The sequence below is a fragment of the Fistularia commersonii genome, chromosome 35 (assembly GCF_037954325.1).
Source record: "Fistularia commersonii isolate RoL2024-O1a breed Wild chromosome 35, RoL_Fcom_v1.0, whole genome shotgun sequence".
NCBI lineage: Eukaryota > Metazoa > Chordata > Actinopteri > Syngnathiformes > Fistulariidae > Fistularia > Fistularia commersonii.
The window spans coordinates 1,778,998-1,797,500 of NC_141318.1; the positions used below are offsets into that span (position 1 = coordinate 1,778,998).

Here is an 18,503-nt window from a genome sequence, read left to right on the forward strand (position 1 = left end):
ATTAAAATGCAAGTTATTTTTTTCGCGTCACCATGCCTTGTTAAATGTCACACAATCCCACTCAAAATGATTTTTTTTTTTTCTTTTAATTTTCCTGCACGGATATGTGTGTGTGCGTGTGTGTGTGTGTGTGTGTGTGTTAACGGATTTCCATGTGCACATGACAACACACACGCCGACTGTAACCTGAAAATGGCACATTTTAATAGGGCACGATAACAACAATAATATTCCTTCGCTATATGCTATAGCAGAGCTATATGCTATAGCATATGCTATATGCTATACCAGAGCTTTATATCCCAACAATAATATTCCTTCGCTAAATGCTATAGCAGAGCTATATGCTATAGCAGAGCTTTACATGCCAACAATAATATTCCTTCGCTATATGCTATAGCAGAGCTATGTGCTAAAGCATATGCTATATGCTATAGCAGAGCTATGTGCTAAAGCATATGCTATATGCTATACCAGAGCTTTACATCCCAACAATAATATTCCTTTGCTATATGCCATAGCGGAACTATATGCTATAGCATATGCTATATGCTGTAGCAGAGCTTTACATGCCAACAATATTCCTTCGCTATATGCTAAAGCAGAGCTTTATGCTATAGCAGAGCTTTACATCCCAACGATAATATTCCTTCGCTATATGCTATAGCAGAGCTATATGCTATAGCATATGCTACATGCTATAGCAGAGCTTTACATCCCATAATGATTACCCGCCATCGTGTCCTCTATTCCTTCTTGTAGCCTTCTTCCAGTTTGAGCTTCTCTGCGTTGCTGAGGACGGCGGCGTCGCTGCACACCTGCACCTTGTCGAAGAAGTTGAAGTCGGCAACGTAGCGTCCGCCGGCCGTGCTAAAAAGTACCGGCTTGAAGTCGAACCCCCACAGGATCTCCTGGGGGACGTAGGAGGTGCGGCTCTGGCAGGTGGCGGCCGTGGACTCCATGGTGGCGTTGAGGGTCACCAGAAGCTCGAAGTCGCGCGTGAGCAGGTTTTCGGCGGTGAGGCCCGCCAGAGGGCTGCGCTCGTCCAGGACGTGGTAGAACGTTAGCGGCAGGATGAGGAAGGGACACTCCCCGCTGGAGTCCATGGAGAAGTCCACGGACGTCTGGTGGATCTGGGTCTTCTCGCCCTCCTGGGTCACGTTGGAGCTGAGGAGCTTCCCCGTCAGCTGGCACTGGATCAGGAGGCTCTTCCTCATGTTGGCGACCCTCACCATCAGGCACGTCTTGCCCCGGCGGCGGCAGATCACCGCCGACTGGCTGAACTTGATGGTCTCGGCTCGCTTCTTCGGACGGGCGAGTTTGGCGAGGAAGGCGCCGGTGACGAAGATCTCCGCCAGGCCGGTGATGACGAGCTGGGCCACCAGCGTGAAGATGGCCAGCGGGCATTCCTCCGAGATGTAGCGGAGGCCGTACCCGATGGTGGTCTGGGACTCCAGCGAGAAGAGGAAGGCGCCGGTGAGCGTCTGAACGTTCATCACGCACGGTGTGTGGTTGGAATTCGGGGCGGCGCTGAAATCGCCGTTGCCCATGCCGATGAGGTAGAAGAGCACGCCGAAGACGAACCACGTCATGATGAAGGTGGAGGCGAAGAGGGTTAGCTTGTAGCGCCACTTCATGTCCACCACCGTGGTCCAGATGTCGTGCAGGTAGAGCTTGACCATGCCCTCCACGTTGTCGATGCGCACGTTGTTGTGGCCGTCTTTGGACACGATCCTGCGCTGGCACTGGGGTTTCTTGTTCGCCATGTTGCTTCGGGGTCGAGACAAATTTGCCGGGGAGGGTTAGCTTAGCATCGCCCAGCTGCGAACAATATATATACATATATATATATGTGTGTGTGTGTGGGGGGGGGGGGGGGGGGGTACATTTAAAAAAAAAACACATTCTACATCTGTTCACGATTTTAGGTTTACGATAAAGGCCAATTCGGAAGCTCCGATCGCTAACCTTTTTAGCCTTAGTAGCAAAAATGAACACTTTGGATGCTGTATGGTCTAAAAACAATAACAATGACAATGACGAAAAGTCAGGAGGCAAAGCTCGAGGTTGCAGAGATGAAGATGCTATGGTCAGGAATGAGTCCATCAGAGGGACAGCCCATGTTAGATGTTTTGGAAAGAAGGTCAGAGAAGCCAGACTGAGATGGTTGGGTCATGGACAGAGGAGGGATAGTGGAAGCATTGGTAGACGGATGCTGGAATTGGAACTGCCCGGCAGGAGGTCTAGAGGAAGACCAAAGAGAAGATTTATGGACGTAGTGAGGAGATGGAGACCCCTGAAGGGAAAAGCCCAAAGGAACAAAAGACTTTGTCATAGGGGTGCAGGACATGTATGACCGAGACAAAGTGATGGCTGAGATGGTTTGGATATGAACACTCCTCTGTTCATGTCCAAACCATGGTGAACATCTGGGTAGAAGGTTGCTGAAGGTGGAGCTGCCAGACAGGTATAGAGGAAGACCAAAGAAAAGATGTATGGATGTAGTGAGAAAGGATATGAAGTAAGTTGGTGTGAGAGGAGAATACACAGAAAAGAGTTAGATGGAGAAGGTTGATTTGCTGTGGCGACCCCTGAAGGGAAAGGTGGAAGGAGAAGAAGAAGAATCAAAACTTTGACCTTGCTAACGGTCAAAGTCAGTGCTCGATGAGCTCTGATTGGTCTAGAGCAGTCGTCAAACACGCATCAGAGGATGTAAAAATTGAGGTAGGATTAGACCCCGGGTGTCAGGAGGCCGAAATATTACAGACCTAATGAGTTCCTCCGTGAAGTTCAGCGTTTTCGGGGTGAACTGAGCGGAAGATTAACTCGTACACCTGCAGCGCCGGGACAATTTCGCTAATCATTGATTGGCCCGGTGAATCGGTGGCTCGCACTCACGCGCTGGCGTCCTTCGTCTCGGCGAAACTACAGGAGCGACATCTAGTTCGGAGTCTTCTCTCGCAGCGTCTGCGGGATCTGAACTTCGGCGTGGAACCACAACCGGAGAGGTGGGGTTGAATCCGACTGCCCCTGGGCAGGGTTTGACACCCAACCCCCTTCCTCCTTCTCCTCCCCTACCTGTCCACAGGTGGAAAACCACCAACACTTGGGTTTGTTTTGCTCCTTTTATGGTTGTTGTAGCTTTACACACTCCCCTTTGTCGCTCTCTGAAGGGCATTGTGATCTCTAATAATAAACGGAGGGCTGGACGCCACCACGGCTGACGCTCGGGGAAACTACGCCATTTAAATCCAAGGGGTGGAGAAAATGAAGCTCTGAGGTGTGGAGCCGCTCGTAGGGTTTGGAGAATATCAGATCCGTGAATCCATCGAGGAGTCTCCTAGTTCTCCCCCAGTGTCTGTGAGGGGTTCCTGCGGGTTCTCCTGGTTCCTCAGACAGTCCACATGCAGGAGGTTCACTGGAGACCTTACATGACCCAAGACTTGTATGTCTCTTGATGTGTCAGCGGAGGGTGAACTCTGCCTTTAGACTTAAAAATGAACGAGATGAATTTTAATCTGAATTCTAATCTATGTCAGCCGTCACCGTAGCAACAGGGAACCACGGCTGAAGACTCCCAGATGACGGATTGGCAGCTGCTCCCCTCAAAATTAGCAAACAGTCAAAGTGTCCGTTTAATTCCAGACGCCTCGCTCCACTTTATGACCTTGAAACACATGCCTTAGCTTTGCTATTAACCTCGGCGCTATCACGTGCACATGCATTCCTGCGTGTGTGAGGCTTTGGAGTGATTGATTTCCTTGTTCCTTGTGAGATGAGCACCAGATTCAGAGTCTTAAGGTGCAGAAGCAAGAGAGTAAGAGTGTCTACAATCTTCTTGTACCTTGAATCAGATCAGACCCTCTACAGCCGGCGGCTTCGGACGGCCCTGTGATTGACAGGTGGCCGGTCCCAGGATAAACGTCGCCTCTCAGCCAGTGTCGGATTGTTTTGGATGAACGAGCGGCGATGCTACAAACACGCTCAGATGATCCTACAGCTTTTTAACGCCTCGAATTACGAGGTTAAAACAACATTAGGGCAATAAGTATTTGTACGTGTATTCATACTAGAATGTGCAAAAGCTTAGATGACATACTGGGTGTTTTTAAATACTGCAATAGTGTAATTTTCAACAGTTTATACAAAGAAAAGAGGATAATGTAGGTCTTCGTAGCCCATCATGACCTCGTCCTGTATGTGGGTCAAAAGAGGAAACAGCGCCCTCTAGCGGACAAAGACGGCACTGCCCTTTAAAATAATCATTAAACATAAGCAATGCATTCTTCTCAATCTATGTATACATATATATAAAAACAATCGTCTGTATTAATATTGATTGCGTGTTTTTTTTTTTTACCCATTATGTATTACTAATGCGTTTCTATTTTTGTAATCCTCCGCGTTGCTGTAATCCAGTCCCCCCCCCTCCATCGGAAGGCCATAAAGGATGATTGAATCAAATCTCATACCCGAGACGTTAATCCAGACGTAACAAACCATCACCGACAACGACGACGGTTATTTTTATTTACCCCCCCCGCCCCGGAGTAGGTGCTGACAAATCCAGATGATGATGAAGAATTTATTTTAACATGTGACATTTTGACACGGCTATTGTTTGAACTACCGTTCACGTGGATATTTTAGCAGAGACGTGGACGGGGCTGCAGATCGCAAGAGCCCTCCGTCAGACGCAGAAGCCCTCCTGTGAATCGGGGGGGGGAACCCGTCCCGTTCGGATGTTTCCGGCATGTGTGTGTGTGTGTGTTGAGCTGCGTTATATAACCCTAGAAGTGCGTGAACGGGAGCGTGACTGGAGCCGCGATCTTTTCCAGATCTTTTCGGGGGTCTTTTCCAAACAACTTCCCCCTGAATGATAAAACCGCAGACTTGTTTTTTGCGCGGCGTCCCTGTGCGCGTCCCTTCCAGACACACCTTCCGATGTCATCGGGAAGGCGTGGATTAATAAGGTCACTGCGGCGCCGGGTTGGCGGTGGCCGCCCTCAGGATCCCCCGCGGCACTTTGTAGTTGCCGAGCGGCTGGTTCTCCTTCGGGGGGTAGCAGGGGCCGCGCTCGGTGGCGTAGGAGTACGGGAAGCGGAGCGCCCAGAGGCCGTCGGGCGGCAGGACGATCTCCGTCTGCTCCGGGTGGAAGACGGGGCAGGGGGGCGGACCGGGCTGCACCTGGAGGGAACGAGAGTTTTCGGTTTATCTCAGCGGTCGTTGGGAAGAATTTGCAATCGGTTCATTCATTCGTTACCGTACTGCTAATCCTGCTGCTAGCAGGGGGCGGAGCCTATCCCGCCCTGGATACGTCACGGCAGCATATGGAGGCAAACAACCATTCACCCATTCACACAAAAATACAAAATACATATGTTATTGCCTGACCTTCTTTATTGGAAAAATAAAATGATTTTTTTTTTTTCAATTTCAAGACGTGTCTTCGCTCATGTCCTCTATTCTGTCATTAGAAAGAGAAATTTTGGGGGATAACTTCAATTCAGCTGCTTTTCCCAGCGTGATATTCGCGATCTTCAAAAGTGTGTGTTTTGCCCGGCTTTGCGATCGGGTTAGCCTTTAGCCTGGCTAAGCTGGGCATCTCATTAGCATTTCTACAGACAGGCTAGGCTACGTAGCCAGCGATGGCTAAGCGGGGCGTCTCATTAGCATTTCTACAGATAGGCTAAGCTACGTAGCCAGCGATGGCTCAGCGGGGCGTCTCATTAGCATTTCTACAGATAGGCTAAGCTACGTAGCCAAAGACGGCACTGCACTTTGAAATAATCATTAAACATAAGCAATGCATTCTTCTCTATCTATCTATACATCTATCTATCTACCGGGCTGCACCTGGAGGGAACAAGAGTTTTCGGTTTATCTAAGCGGTTGTTCGGTCTTGCCGGAGGTTCTGAACGCCAGCGCATTCACCGAAATCTTCTTTATTGGAAAAATAAAAGGATTTTTTTTTTTCAATTTCAAGACGTGTCTTCGCTCATGTCCTCTATTCTGTCATTAGGAAGAGAAATTTTGGGGGATAACTTCAATTCAGCTGCTTTTCCCAGCGTGATATTCGCGATCTTCAAAAGTGTGGGTTTTGCCCGGCTGGGCGTCTCATTAGCATTTCTACAGATAGGCTAAGCTACGTAGCCAGCGATGGCTAAGCGGGGCGTCTCATTAGCATTTCTACAGATAGGCTAAGCTACGTAGCCAGCGATGGCTAAGCTGGGTGTCTCATTAGCATTTCTACAGATAGGCTAAGCTATGTAGCCAGCGATGGCTAAGCGGGGCATCTCATTAGCATTTCTACAGATAGGCTAGGCTACGTAGCCAGCGATGGCTAAACAGGGCGTCTCATTAGCATTTCTACAGATAGGCAAGGCTACGTAGGCAGCGATGGCTAAGCGGGGCATCTCATTAGCATTTCTACAGATAGGCTAGGCTACGTAGCCAGCGATGGCTACGTGAGGCGTCTCATTAGCGTTTCTACAGATAGGCTAGGCTACGTAGCCAGCGATGGCTAAGTGGGGCGCCTAATTAGCGTTTCTACAGATAGGCTAGGCTACGTAGCCAGCGATGGCTACGTGAGGCGTCTCATTAGCATTTCTACAGATAGGCTAAGCTATGCAGCCAGCGATGGCTAAGCGGGGCGTCTCATTAGCGTTTCTACAGATAGGCTAGGCTATGTAGCCAGCGATGGCTAAGCGGGGCGTCTCATTAGCATTTCTATGAGTCGGATGTGCGTCACGACATCCGCCGAACCCCCGCGGATTTATGTTTGCGGCGGCGGCGGCATGTACCTGCGGGGTGAGCGTGACCTCCAGCGGCGCGTCGGGCACCATGACGAAAAGCCGGCTCAGCTGGGCAAAGTGCGGCTTCAGCCCGCGTCCCTGGGACGGCGACGGGATGTACAGCGGCATGTCGGTGTTGAGCACCCTCCCGGCGGGGTCCTTGGCGCCCCCGGGCCCGAGCACCTTCACGATCTTGTCCGGCCCCGAGCTGATGAAGCGCCTCCCCCTGCCGTCCTCGTACTCGAAGCCCACGAAGACCCGCGCCGTGTCTTCGCGGCGGCGCCCGCGGCCGAGCCCCCCGGCGCCGCCGCGCTTCCCCACGAGGGTCTTGTTGGGCGCCGGCCACGAGGAGGCGCCGCCGTCCAGGGGCTCCACCAACCCGACGTCCTCCTCGGACCGCGAGCGGATCACCAGGTCCCACGGCAGGAGGAAGGAGGAGCCGGGCAGGAAGCCGGGCTGCTCCAGACCGGCGTGGCAGTTGTAGGACTTGGCTGGTCCCAGTTTGACCAGCGACCAGCTGGAGAACTTGGGCAGGAGGCCTTTGGGGCAGCCCGAGTGCATCATGCCCGGGAGGTACTCCACGGTGGACGGCTGGCGGTCCACCAGGCTGGGCCGCTTGTGCTGGACCTGCGCGTCGGTCCCGTCCCCGTCCCCGTAGGGCCCCAGGCTGTCGGTGGACTGGCCCAGGCTGAGGGCCAGGCTCAGGCTGGGGTCCCCGGGGGTGTGGCTCTGGGCGGCGCTCGGCTCCTTCAGCCTCTCGGCGTCGGACGAGGCTTCCCCGGGGAGCCGCTGGACCTGGTCGCGGGCCGGCGCCGGGTCCGGGGTGCTCGGCTGGAACACGGGGAAGTCGATCCGCTCCAGCTTGGCGCAGCATTTCTCCTCCAGCATCTGCGAGCGTTCCGAAACGTCAGGTTCGCCCGCGACCGAGGGGGGAGCGGCGACTCCGGCCGGCGGGAACCCCCACCTGGTAAAAGTCGTAATTGGCGGCCTGGATGTCGAAGGGATCGTCGCGAGGAGCCTGCTTCCTCCCGCAGTTGCAGGAGCTGGTGGAGCGTCCCCTGCTGTTGTGGTTCAGGACGGGCGGGTTGCGATCCACGTCGGGCTTCTCCCCTGCGGAGGCACGACGTGGATCATTCCGGTTAAAAAAAAAAAACAACACAAATAGCTAAAGAAGCGTCATGGCGCACGGCGGCTAACGACATGAAGCTAACCGGTCCATAAGCTAAGGCTGCAGATTATGGGAAGAATTTGCAATCGGTTCATTCATTCGTTACCGTGCCGCTAATCCTGCTAACGCTGCTAGCAGGGGGCGGAGCCTATCCCGCCTTGGATACATCACGGCAGCGTACGGAGGCAAACAACCATTCACACAAAAATACAAAATACATATTTTATCGCCTGTTTATATATTGTATAGTTATTTTATTGCCTATCTGTATATTTTATATATATTGTCTATTTTATACAGTTTTATATTTGTATTGTCCAGGACTACAGATGGAAATTAGCTATCAGCTGGTACAAACATCTCTGCCTCTGTGCTTAATTGCACACTGTCCTAATAAACTTCTAAACAAACCAACGAAACCGGACCATTCGGGTTCTCCAGAAGGTCACCTGGCTGCGGCAGGAGGTGGAACTTGTGGACACAGTGCTGGTCGGTGAGGCTCCGCTCCTCGCACAGCTGGTGGCCGTTGCTCCAGAACTTGTAGCAGTCCTCGTGGAGCTGCAGCGCGTACCGCTGGAAGGCCACGCCGCGGGCGTGCTGGCTGTAGACGCGCAGCGCCTGCGCTAACTGGTTCTTGTGCACGGTGGTGGTGTAGTTGTGGGGGAGGTTGGACTGGTAGGCGCTGTGGGCCAGAGGCAGCGCCTTCTGGCAGCGGTTCTCCGAGAACTTGGCGTCGGCGTCGAGGTAACCCTCCAGGACCTTCAGCTGGCTCTGCACTTTCGCCGCCACCTCCGAGAGCTCCTCCTCCGTGTTGCTGACGAGGACCTGGTGCAGGCGGGACGCCACCTGGAGCCACTTGGCGTAGGAGGGCAGCTCGAAGTGCGAGGGCTGCGGGTTGCGCCCCACGCTGTCGTCGAAGCCTTTCTTGGTGAGGACCAGCTCCACGTGCTGCCAGAGGAACTCCTTGAGGCTGCAGTCCACCAGCTGCCCGCTCGCCGGCGCCCCTCCGGGGTCCCCGCCGAAGCCCGGCGGCCGGGACGCGCGCCGCATCTGCTGGTAGCGCCTCGGCCCCGACACCACGGCGCCGGGATCCTGCTCGCACAGGATGCAGTTGGAGCGCAGCTGGCTGAGGAGCGCGCCCACCGGATCCTCCTCCGCCGCCGGGATCACGTAAACGAAGGCCTGGTTGGCCGGGACGGTGAACAGGCAGTTGCTGCTCTGGTTGGTGAGGACTCTGCTCTTGCGGAAGATGCGGTAGATCTGGTCCTCCAGGGCGTGCTGGAGGCGCCTCCGCGGCGAGTGCTTCTTGGGCTTCTCCGAGTGGCTCCCGGGCTCGGAGCCGTTGGAAACCTGCGGAGGAACGGAAAGCAAAGGCGTCGCTTGAACGACGCTCCGTCGGTGTGTTCGATCGGGGTGCGTTTACCCTGATTCGGTTCTTCATCGCAGAGAACCCATTTCCAAGATTGCCAAGTGAGGCGCCGATAGGCGATCTAATGTCGACCTTCTCGCCTCGAGGCTGATTTCTAACCACATTATTATAGTTTTTATTGTTTTAATATCCAAAACCGCTGCAGAAACGAACGCTTCGGACGTTCTTTGCGTCCAGCGGTCTGGATGGCGCGCAACTCCGGTGCGTCTTTGCTAACAACACCTCAACCATTCATTCATGCCCTAATATTTATCCTCGTTGGTCTCAGCTCATTCATTCCTCTTCCTTCTGCCGAAGGGAATAGTCAAATCTTTGTACTTTTTAAGACCTTAAAACACTTTATAGCCTTGACTTTGACACTTTATGGTTTTATGTGTATTTCTAAGCCTCCCTCCTTCCTACTATTATTTATTATTGTTATGTTTTTACTTGAAACTCTGGCACAACAATTTCCTTCAGGATAAATAAAGTTGTTCTTATTCTTATTATTCCTATTCATCGCCATTGCAATTGTCAATCGGTTGACATTCCCATCATTGGTGTTGTCGTTTTGGTTGCTTATTTCCACCCTCATTGCCACTCGCTATTCTCTTATACATTCTTATCCTTGATGTTGTTGTTACATTACATTACATTTGGCAGACGCTTTTATCCAAAGCGACTTACAATAAGGACTGCAAATACACTTGAAAATACAAGATGCACAGGAAATATACAGAACAGTAAGCTTGGGTTAGTGAGTTTTTTTTTGTTTTGTATTTTTTGACAAAGACATACACAAACGTACACACACACACACACTGCATAGCCTAACTTGGCGCCTAACCTGATCTGGGGCATCAGCGCAGTAAAAAGTCCTGAAAGAGAAACGTTTTTACCTGTTTCTTGAAGGTTGAGAGATGATGCTAGTCTTGTTGCTTCTGGAAGTTTGTTCCACCACTGAGGTAGTAGAACCGAGAACAGTTTTGCCTGAGATCGCTTCGAGCAGGGGTGTCAAACATACGTCACACGTGTGAATGATAGAAGTAAATTGCACTTTTGTCGAAGGAAATATGAGGTGTTTCATGAAATGTTTTGTAAAGGGATTGGTCATTCAATTCCAAGATTTTCTAATGTCCTTGTACTTCTTTACACCAAAAAAGAGGAAAGACATGATATTTTGGTTATTCATTGTTGAATATGCTATTATTTTAATGGTCCGGCCCACTTGACATCTACCTAAGCCGTATGTGGCCGCCATGAGAAATGAGTTTGACACCCCTGGCTTAGAGCGAGCAAAAGGTACTGCTAGTAGGTTCTCTCTGCTATTTGCAGATTTCTTTTACTACCTTGTAGTTGTCTCTCTATTCCTATTTATCGATACTATAACTGTTACGCTGCTGTGACGGATGAACTTCCCCAAGGGAAAGGTTGACCTGTGGTCCCATCAAGGATGCAGAAGACTCACCAGATGTTGCAACAGCTTATTTTACGTTAAAACAAGAAGGTAAAAGGCAAAGTCAGACCTTGAGGGTGCCGTTCATCTGGAAGACGAAGAGCAGGCGGGGCGGGCAAGGCCTGCAGTTGACCTTCCACTCCTTGGACACGGTGCAATCCTTGATGGCGGCGCGGACGAGCGGCAGCGCCTTCTGCCGCAGGGCGTCCAGGGCGCGGAAGAGCCGGTCGTAGGTCACGTCGAAGGTGTGGTTCGGATGGACGAGCAGCAGGACGTGGCAAACCGAGAACAGGTAGAGCAAGTGGAGGCAGTGCTGCCGGTCCAGGCCCTTCCAGAAGTCGTGGGCGTCCGAGTGTCCGGCGGCGGCGCTCAGCGAGCGGCAAGCCCGCAGTAGACGCCGGCTGTCGGACACGGAGGAGAGCAGGAGGTAGAGGACCCGGTTCTCCCGGTGGTAGAAGGCCTGGATGCCGGACTCGGCCGGGGAGTCGTCTTCCGGCCCGCCGAGCAGCGGGAAGATGTGCTTGTCGGCGAGGTTGTTGACGAGCGCCTCCTTCAGCGGGCCGGCTTGCATGTTGCTTTTCCCGAAAATGCCGACGACGCAGAGCCCGTCCTCCCGGTGCGCCGCGTCCTCCGGGACGTCCGCCTCCAGCAGAGCCCCGATGCTCACGGGAGTCGCCATGTTTGCTTCCTTCATGGTGGGGAATGAAAACATTAACGCACCGACTGCACTTCCGGATTCCGTCACTTCCGGCTTTCGTCACTTCCTCCGTTTGTCACTTCTGGGTTCCGACTGGAAACGACGTTTGACATTAAAACCGTTCCCGTCTCGATAAAAATAATAGAATTTAAATATAATAAGTTCAAGCAATAGCATACAAGAGGATCAGAAACATGTTTAAAATAAACTATTATTTTAATGAATGATAAGACATAAACACATTAACACATTTGTGCTATAATAATAAAAATGCTGCTTTCAATTTACACCAAAAGCACAGGTGCTGCTTTTGTCTTTTGATGAATACTAATACTAATAAGAGTAAAATGCAAAGTAACGTACCCCAAAAACTGTTCTAAAATCAATACATTTAATCAAGAATGTCACGAAGATAAGAAGCTCGCATTTAGTCCCGCCTTACTTGAACTTAAATCTTGGCTAATTTGCTTTTCTGCATCTCAAATGGTAGAAAAATGTAAACGATAGGGAGGTAGGAAAATAGCACTTTTGGCGCTAATATTCTTTTGAGGTCACAATTTTTTATTTTTTTTTTGGCCCTTTTTTTAAAATAATAAAAAAAAAAAAAACACCTATTGAACCCAGGTTCCTCCACAGTCCACAAATGTGCAGCGGGTTCATTGGCAACACTAAATTGTGAAGTGTGAAAGAATGTTGTTTCTCTTTATTTGGCCATGCTATTAATGAATGAATGTATGAATTATTGTTATTATTATTATTTTGTTTTCCCAAGCAGCCTATGCATGCGTCTGTCTTATACTCACACAGAGGCCAGAACAGGAAAACGGTCTTTACCTGCTTCACACAAATGCGGAAAAATAAAAAGAAATAAAACAAAAGTCCGCCCGTGTGAATACTTCTTCCTTCGTCAGTGGCCCGAAGGAGATGTTGAATTTTTAACAGCGCAGGTGTCTGTGAGCGAAGGCCTCTTTATGCCAGGTATAAAACATTCAGCGCGAGGAGGTGCACAGCAACCACTTTTTCACAAGTTCTTGGACCTGCAGGGAAAAAATACAAGGTTAGTCAAGAACAAGTGGAAGGGTGGGAGGAGGTTGAGCTTCTCTGAGTAACCTGGACCGAAACAATGGAAATGGGGTAAAAGTCACCGTACTTGTCTTTTCTAAGAATAAGAATAAGAATAAGAATAAGAACAACTTTATTTATCCCGAAAGGAAATTGTTGTGCCAGAGTTTGAAGTAAAACATAACAATAATCAACGATTTCCTTCGCGATAAAGTTGTTCTTATTCTTATTCTTAATAATAAATAATAGTAGAAAATTGTATGAACAGTAACGTAAGTCAAGGCAATAAAGTGCGTTAATGTCTTACGTACAAGGTGAAAGATAAGGAGTGCACAAGAGTATGAAAAAATATTACACATGCAGCTGTTATGAAATGAAATATTGCACAATTATGAATATATATACAGATTAATTATTACGATTTACAGTAAGTGGGTGAGATTTTTATTTTATTTTTTTGATGCTGCTTGTGATATATTTACTATATAAATACAGTGCAAGCGTACCAACGATTTTTACAATTTTGTACCGTTTTATATATATATATATATATATATACAGGACTGTCTCAGAAAGTTAGAATGTTGTGAGAGTTCTTTATCTTATGTAATGAAATTTAAAAAATGATATTCTAATATTTTGAGATAGGATTTTTGAGTTTTCTTAAGATGTAAGCCATAATCAGCAATATTAAAATAATAAAAGGCTTGCAATATTACAGTTGATTTATAATGAATCCAGAATGCATGACATTTTTGTTGTAATTGCATTACAGAAGATAAAGAACTTTATCACAATATTCTAATTTTCTGAGACAGTCCTGAATATATGTATATATATATATATATATATATATATATTTCCTACTCTGTTGTTCATTCTTATCCTTGATGTTGTTCCCTCTTCTGTCCATTCATTTTCAAAAATTTTTTATTGTTATTTCCTAATTGTCACTTAAAACTGTTACGCTGCTGTGACAAAGGAATTTCCCACGGGGATCAATAAAGTCTATCTTAGCTAATCTTTATATATATATGTATATAAGGATATTTTATGTACATATTTATAAACAAAAAAAGGATTATATATACACATACATGCATATATTTAAAAAAAACATTTTTTTTATTTTTTTTATTCTGCTGGCCGAAGTGCCCCCCGGGGACAAATAATGTTTTTCTGATTCTTTGTTCACTCACTTGTAAATAAACCCCAGCAGGTGGAAATAAACAAGTGTATGCCTCTTTTTTTAGCTCTAAGTTAGTTTTGATGCACTCTTGTCTCTGTTTAAAGTGTCATTGAGTTTTTAGAGAGGTGTTTATAAAATCTACTAATATTATTATCATCATTCCATTATAACTTTTCTATTTATTTTTATTCTATACATAATCCCAGCCAGGAGCTCCCATTGCAACATGTCCCTGTGCTTGAAATTAAAATTAAAATTAAAAAGCTTGATCCTTGTTGCAAGTATTGTCTGGTGTGAATTTTAATGTCTGAATCACCACATTCTTACAAAACATACATGACTTTTTTTTTAAAATTTATTAGAACAATTTCCTTGTTCTAATAAACACATTCTCAAAAAACCTCATGAAAAGATACACATTATACAATATTCTTTATAGGTATAATTATTTCTACCATTCATTGAACAATTCACTTATTTCCTCAATAGCAAGTGAAAAAAACAAAACAAACATATATGACAATTTAACAAATAAAATCTTGAATTATTATTATTATTATTGCTATTAATCATCCTGTCATCCTGTCTATTCACACAACGGAAAAGCAGGGACCAGAAAGTACACTTATGAGAATAAATATTTACAGGTGTGTGTGTGTGTGTGTGTGTGTGTGTGTGTCCAGCCAGGCTTTATCTAATCTTAATTAGATTGACTGATTAAACACACTTCTCCAAACATCACCCTCTTCCTGTTTTGCTGGCTTTTGTTGTTGTTTGTGTTTGCAGCTCTGCTGTCGAGTGTGTGTGTGTGTGTGTGCGTGTGTGTGTGTGCGGTCATGACCCCCCCCGGCGTAAGCGTTCCCTCTGACGTCACCTCCTCTCTGATCCAGCCGAAATCCCCGCGAACGCGAGGCGCGCTCCCGCTCTGCATGGTGTGTGTGTGTGTGTGTGAGTGTGTGTGTGTGTTGGGGGGGGGGGGGGTGGGGGGGAGGAGGAGGGGGGGTTTCAGTCCGGCTCCTGACAGCCAGTCCGCCAGGGTCTCCTTAGACGCCTCGGTCCACCAGAAGACCCTCCACCTCCACCTCCAGGTGACCCTCCTCCTCTTCTTCTTCTTCTTCTTCTTCTTCTTCTTCTTTTTCTTCTTCTTCTTCTTCTCCACCCACCGGTCCGGTTGAGTCTTTCCGTTCGCTGACGGGCGGTGCTGTGTGTGTGCATGTGTGTGTGTGTGTGCATGTGTGTGTGCAGGAATGAGAAATGATGGCCGGCTCTGCAGCAGAGGAGAAAACCTTCCGCCGGTTCCTGGAGCTCTTCCTCCGGGAGATGAGACCGCCGCTGCAGGAGAGCGACCCGGTGCCGATGCGCCCATTGTCGGACGCGCTGTCTGAGGACGAGGTGGAGGGGGAATGTTTGGATCTGTGTCTGCAGCACCTCTACAAATAGTTAAGTGTGACCCTCTTCTGTGTGTGTGTGTGTGTGTGTGTGTGTGTGTGTGTGTGCGACCCCCGGGCCGGTTCCGGATCGGGAAGCCGCGGCGCACGGTGCTCAAGCCGCGTCGCGTCACGCTGGGTGTGTCCGACTTTAAACATGCGCTTTTTCTATTTTTTATTATTTTTTTAAATCACACATTCGTGCGCGTGTGGGAGAGAGTGCATGTTTTCTTAGATGCATTTTTTTTTTTTTTTTTTAATTTTCTTTTTTTATTGAAATTTGGCTTTTTCCTCAGCGTCGGGCTGCACGGCTTCGGAAGGTGAACCCCTGCTTTTGCGTAACAGCGCGACGTCATAATGGCGTAGAAGGGGTTTGTGCATGTTGGGGGGGGTGAAAGAGGAGGAAGAGGAGGAGGAGGAGGGGGAAGAGGAGGAGGAGGAGGAGGGGGGCATCAGCATCACTCATGAGCATCGGCTAAAAATAACCTCCGCCGCTCTGAGCCGCCGCGGCGCCGTGAAACCGGAGCCCGGGATCGGAGAGGCAACCGGGGAGCTTCTCTGGAGAAACCGCGGGAGAAGCGGCGTGCGCGTACGTGCGTGCGAGTCGATGGATGGATGGATGGATGGATAGAGGGATAGAGGGATGGATGGATGGATGGATGGATGGGGGAGGGCGGGTAGACCGGCGTGCTGCTCCTTGGCCTGGTTTTAGAGTCCAAAATAGGTGCAGAAAGTGTGCAGGGGGGAGGAAGGGGCGCATCTAGGGCAGTGTGTGTGTGTGTGTGTGTGTGTGTGTGTGTGTGAGGGGTTCTTCTGGAGAACCACAGCAGGAGCTGCAGGCGTTACATGTCATTACAAAAAAAAAAAAATGATCATAAGGAAATCATCCTCACTTGGTGGTGCACGATTACCAAAACAAGATGGCGGCCCCTGTGTGTGTGTGTGTGTGTGTGTGTGTGTGTGTGTGTGTGAGTGGGCACACCTGAATTAGCATCCAAATGCTAACATTTTAGCATTTACCTTGGCTGGCGGTGACCGCATGTAGGACGTCTCTGAAACCGTCCCCGAGGTGTTGGCCCTGACCTTTGACCTCCCCTCGCGACCTTCTCCTCCTAGATGTTCCATCCAGGAGAGCGTGAGGCCGCCTGAGCGCTGTTGGTGTTTGTAGCAGAAGATCAATACCCGGCGCCCCCGTATTGACTGTTTGGCCACAAATAATAAAAGATGTCGGCGCTTCCCTGCGACCCCCTGCCCTCCTGCCGGCGCCTGGACGGAGATCTGGTGTGTTTTCATGTTTGAGAGGCTCCTCATCGTGGTGCCGGAGGGAAGCCGAGAGCCGCCGCTCTGAACTCGCTCCAGGTTCTTCTTTCACAAGCTCCGATTTTGGACGGTGTGCGAAAGCGACTAGGCGAGTCGCTCCGGGAAACCGGTCTGCCGCGGGGTGGGATCTGGCGAGTGGCGAAGCGATGAGCGTTAACACTCATTTTTCAAAAGTCATTTCCAAATAATTTATGTATCAACAGCTGGAGACTCTTGTCGTAAACCTCACCTCGCCTATTTGACTTCCACTCAGGTTTCCCAACGTAGACACATACAAGTATTGACCCTCTCCATCGGACGTCATATGGAGACATACAAGTCCTGCGCCGCCATGCTGTCACATCTACTGCTGTTTGTCTGTGGAGGTTCTCGGTCCTCGTGATGAATTCTTGTCCAAATCTTCTGGTCTTGGCAACTGGACTTGATGTTGTTCATCCTGGATGGACCATGAGCAGTTGGCTGCCATCTAGTTGTGCCAGGGGAGGAGTTAGTGGTTCAGTGTTTTGCTCAACAACACTTCAACAGGCTAGGAGGAAGCGGGAATCGAACCAGAAATGTTCGGTTCTAAGGACAATCACTCTACCGGCTGCGAAATGTTGATCTCATGCTGTAAAGAACTGAAGAAGCCTCTGGGATGAGGGGTGAAACATCTTCAAGTGAAGAAACTCAAGTCCAATTGCCAAGGCAAGAAGAATTTGACAAGAGTTCACCATGACCTGGATGATTGAGAACCTCCACAGAGGTTCCGCTCTGATGTGCCATAGATGCGAACAGCTATAGATGAGAATTACAGGTGGCGTGGCGGCGCAGGACTTGTATGTCTCGATATGACGTCCGAATGAGAGGCTCAATAGATGCTGAAGTGAAGTAGGTGAGGAGGACAGCTGTTGCACAGAAGCCCCGTTTAGATGTCTTGTTGACCTGGATGGATCCTGAACTTTCAGAAGTAGGTGGTGTACCAGGTCTTGGTCTGGGCCTGTAGAAGTGAGTCCGTGAGGCGTGTTCCGGACCGTTCTGCTCCTCCAGCGCCCCCCCCCCCCCCGGGGTGCGGGCGAGCAAGGCGGCATCGGAATCCGGGTGAAGTCCCTGAGGCGCTCGCGGTCGAATGCAGGTTCAGCTCAGATCGTCCTTGAAGAACGAGAACGGTCACGGATCCTTGTTCTAGAAACGGAGACCAAGAACATTTCTGACACTTTTTAATTGGTACCATCCATAGAGGTACTCTATATGCAGTACTTTCCCCCCCTCCGGTCGGCATCTCGATGCCCGACGGGGACTTTTCTTGCCGTGCCGTTCCTCGCCGGCGTCGCTCGGCTCAAAGTTGCCCACCTCTCTCGTCCATCATGTTTGCCTTTGTAACATGGCGACCGGCCAAATGTGCAATAACTCCCCGTCTCAGCCGTCCCCTTGAAACCCTCCTCCTCCCCCTCTGGTCCGGTACAGTGGATTTGGCCCGTCCGAGTCTATGAATCACCGCTTTGGCCGCCGCCGCTCGGACAGTTAGCGTTCGGAAACTGGACCCGGCGCCGGCGTGTCCTCCAAGGTCGACGGCAGCCGGAGTCACAACAACTCACTCCGGACGGGGGTTTCCTTTTCGGTTTCAGTCTGAATAATTCAAACCCGGAAGAACAAGCGAACGTAGCTATCAACCCGGATTGTTTTGGCTGCGGAAGCAGGAACATCTGCAGCTACAAGACTGCACCCTCAGCCTGGAGCTGAAGCCGAGAGAGGCGCCATGAATACTTTAAACGCTAGTAAAAACCAGATGATAAACGGTGTCACGAGTTAGAGAATAAATTGCCGCCCCCGCGGAACAGAGAAGCTAACTAGCATCGTAGTTGTTTCGGCTAAGATGTTGATGTTCTTCTGCGAGCCCTGGAAAGCCCTCTGTCGCTGAGCAAGCCAGAAAAACTTGCCCTTGCGTATGTCCAATTTGTCGCAAGAAAACAAGCTAACTAGCATCGTAGTTGTTTTGGCTAAGA

General features: G+C 49.4%; 3 protein-coding genes across 5 annotated transcripts in view; 1 reads left to right on the forward strand and 2 right to left on the reverse strand.

Moving 5' to 3' along the window:
* Window positions 1–419: 419 nt before the first annotated feature.
* Window positions 420–3,025, reverse strand: kcnj15 (potassium inwardly rectifying channel subfamily J member 15). Of its 2 annotated transcripts, none has more exons than XM_086142789.1 (2): window positions 2,899–3,025; window positions 420–1,821 (listed from the first exon to the last, which is right to left on the reverse strand). In XM_086142789.1, the coding sequence occupies exon 2, from the start codon at window positions 1,764–1,766 to the stop codon at window positions 747–749; it is 1,020 nt and encodes a 339-aa protein (XP_085998915.1). In that variant the 5' UTR covers window positions 1,767–1,821; window positions 2,899–3,025; the 3' UTR covers window positions 420–746. The 2 variants fall into 2 exon arrangements, with proteins under 2 accessions (XP_085998915.1, XP_085998914.1); XM_086142788.1 differs by having other exon boundaries at window positions 2,769–2,998.
* A 1,546-nt stretch (window positions 3,026–4,571) lies between these two features.
* Window positions 4,572–11,561, reverse strand: smg8 (SMG8 nonsense mediated mRNA decay factor). Its single transcript, XM_086142787.1, has 5 exons — window positions 10,897–11,561; window positions 8,412–9,312; window positions 7,759–7,904; window positions 6,804–7,682; window positions 4,572–5,187 (listed from the first exon to the last, which is right to left on the reverse strand). Exons 1-5 carry the CDS (start codon window positions 11,536–11,538, stop codon window positions 4,975–4,977), a joined length of 2,781 nt encoding a protein of 926 aa, XP_085998913.1. The 5' UTR covers window positions 11,539–11,561; the 3' UTR covers window positions 4,572–4,974.
* Window positions 11,562–14,772: 3,211 nt separating this feature from the next.
* ppm1e (protein phosphatase, Mg2+/Mn2+ dependent, 1E) overlaps window positions 14,773–18,503 on the forward strand; it is a 40,081-nt gene continuing 36,350 nt past the window's right edge. The window contains exons 1-2 of one of the 2 annotated variants that reach the window (XM_086142793.1): window positions 14,773–14,862; window positions 15,020–15,213. In XM_086142793.1, the coding sequence (XP_085998919.1) occupies window positions 15,029–15,213 (185 nt within the window). In that variant the 5' untranslated portion in view covers window positions 14,773–14,862; window positions 15,020–15,028. Of the gene's footprint in view, window positions 14,863–14,975; window positions 15,214–18,503 lie in introns of those variants that run through there. The other variant, XM_086142794.1, reaches the window with a different exon arrangement.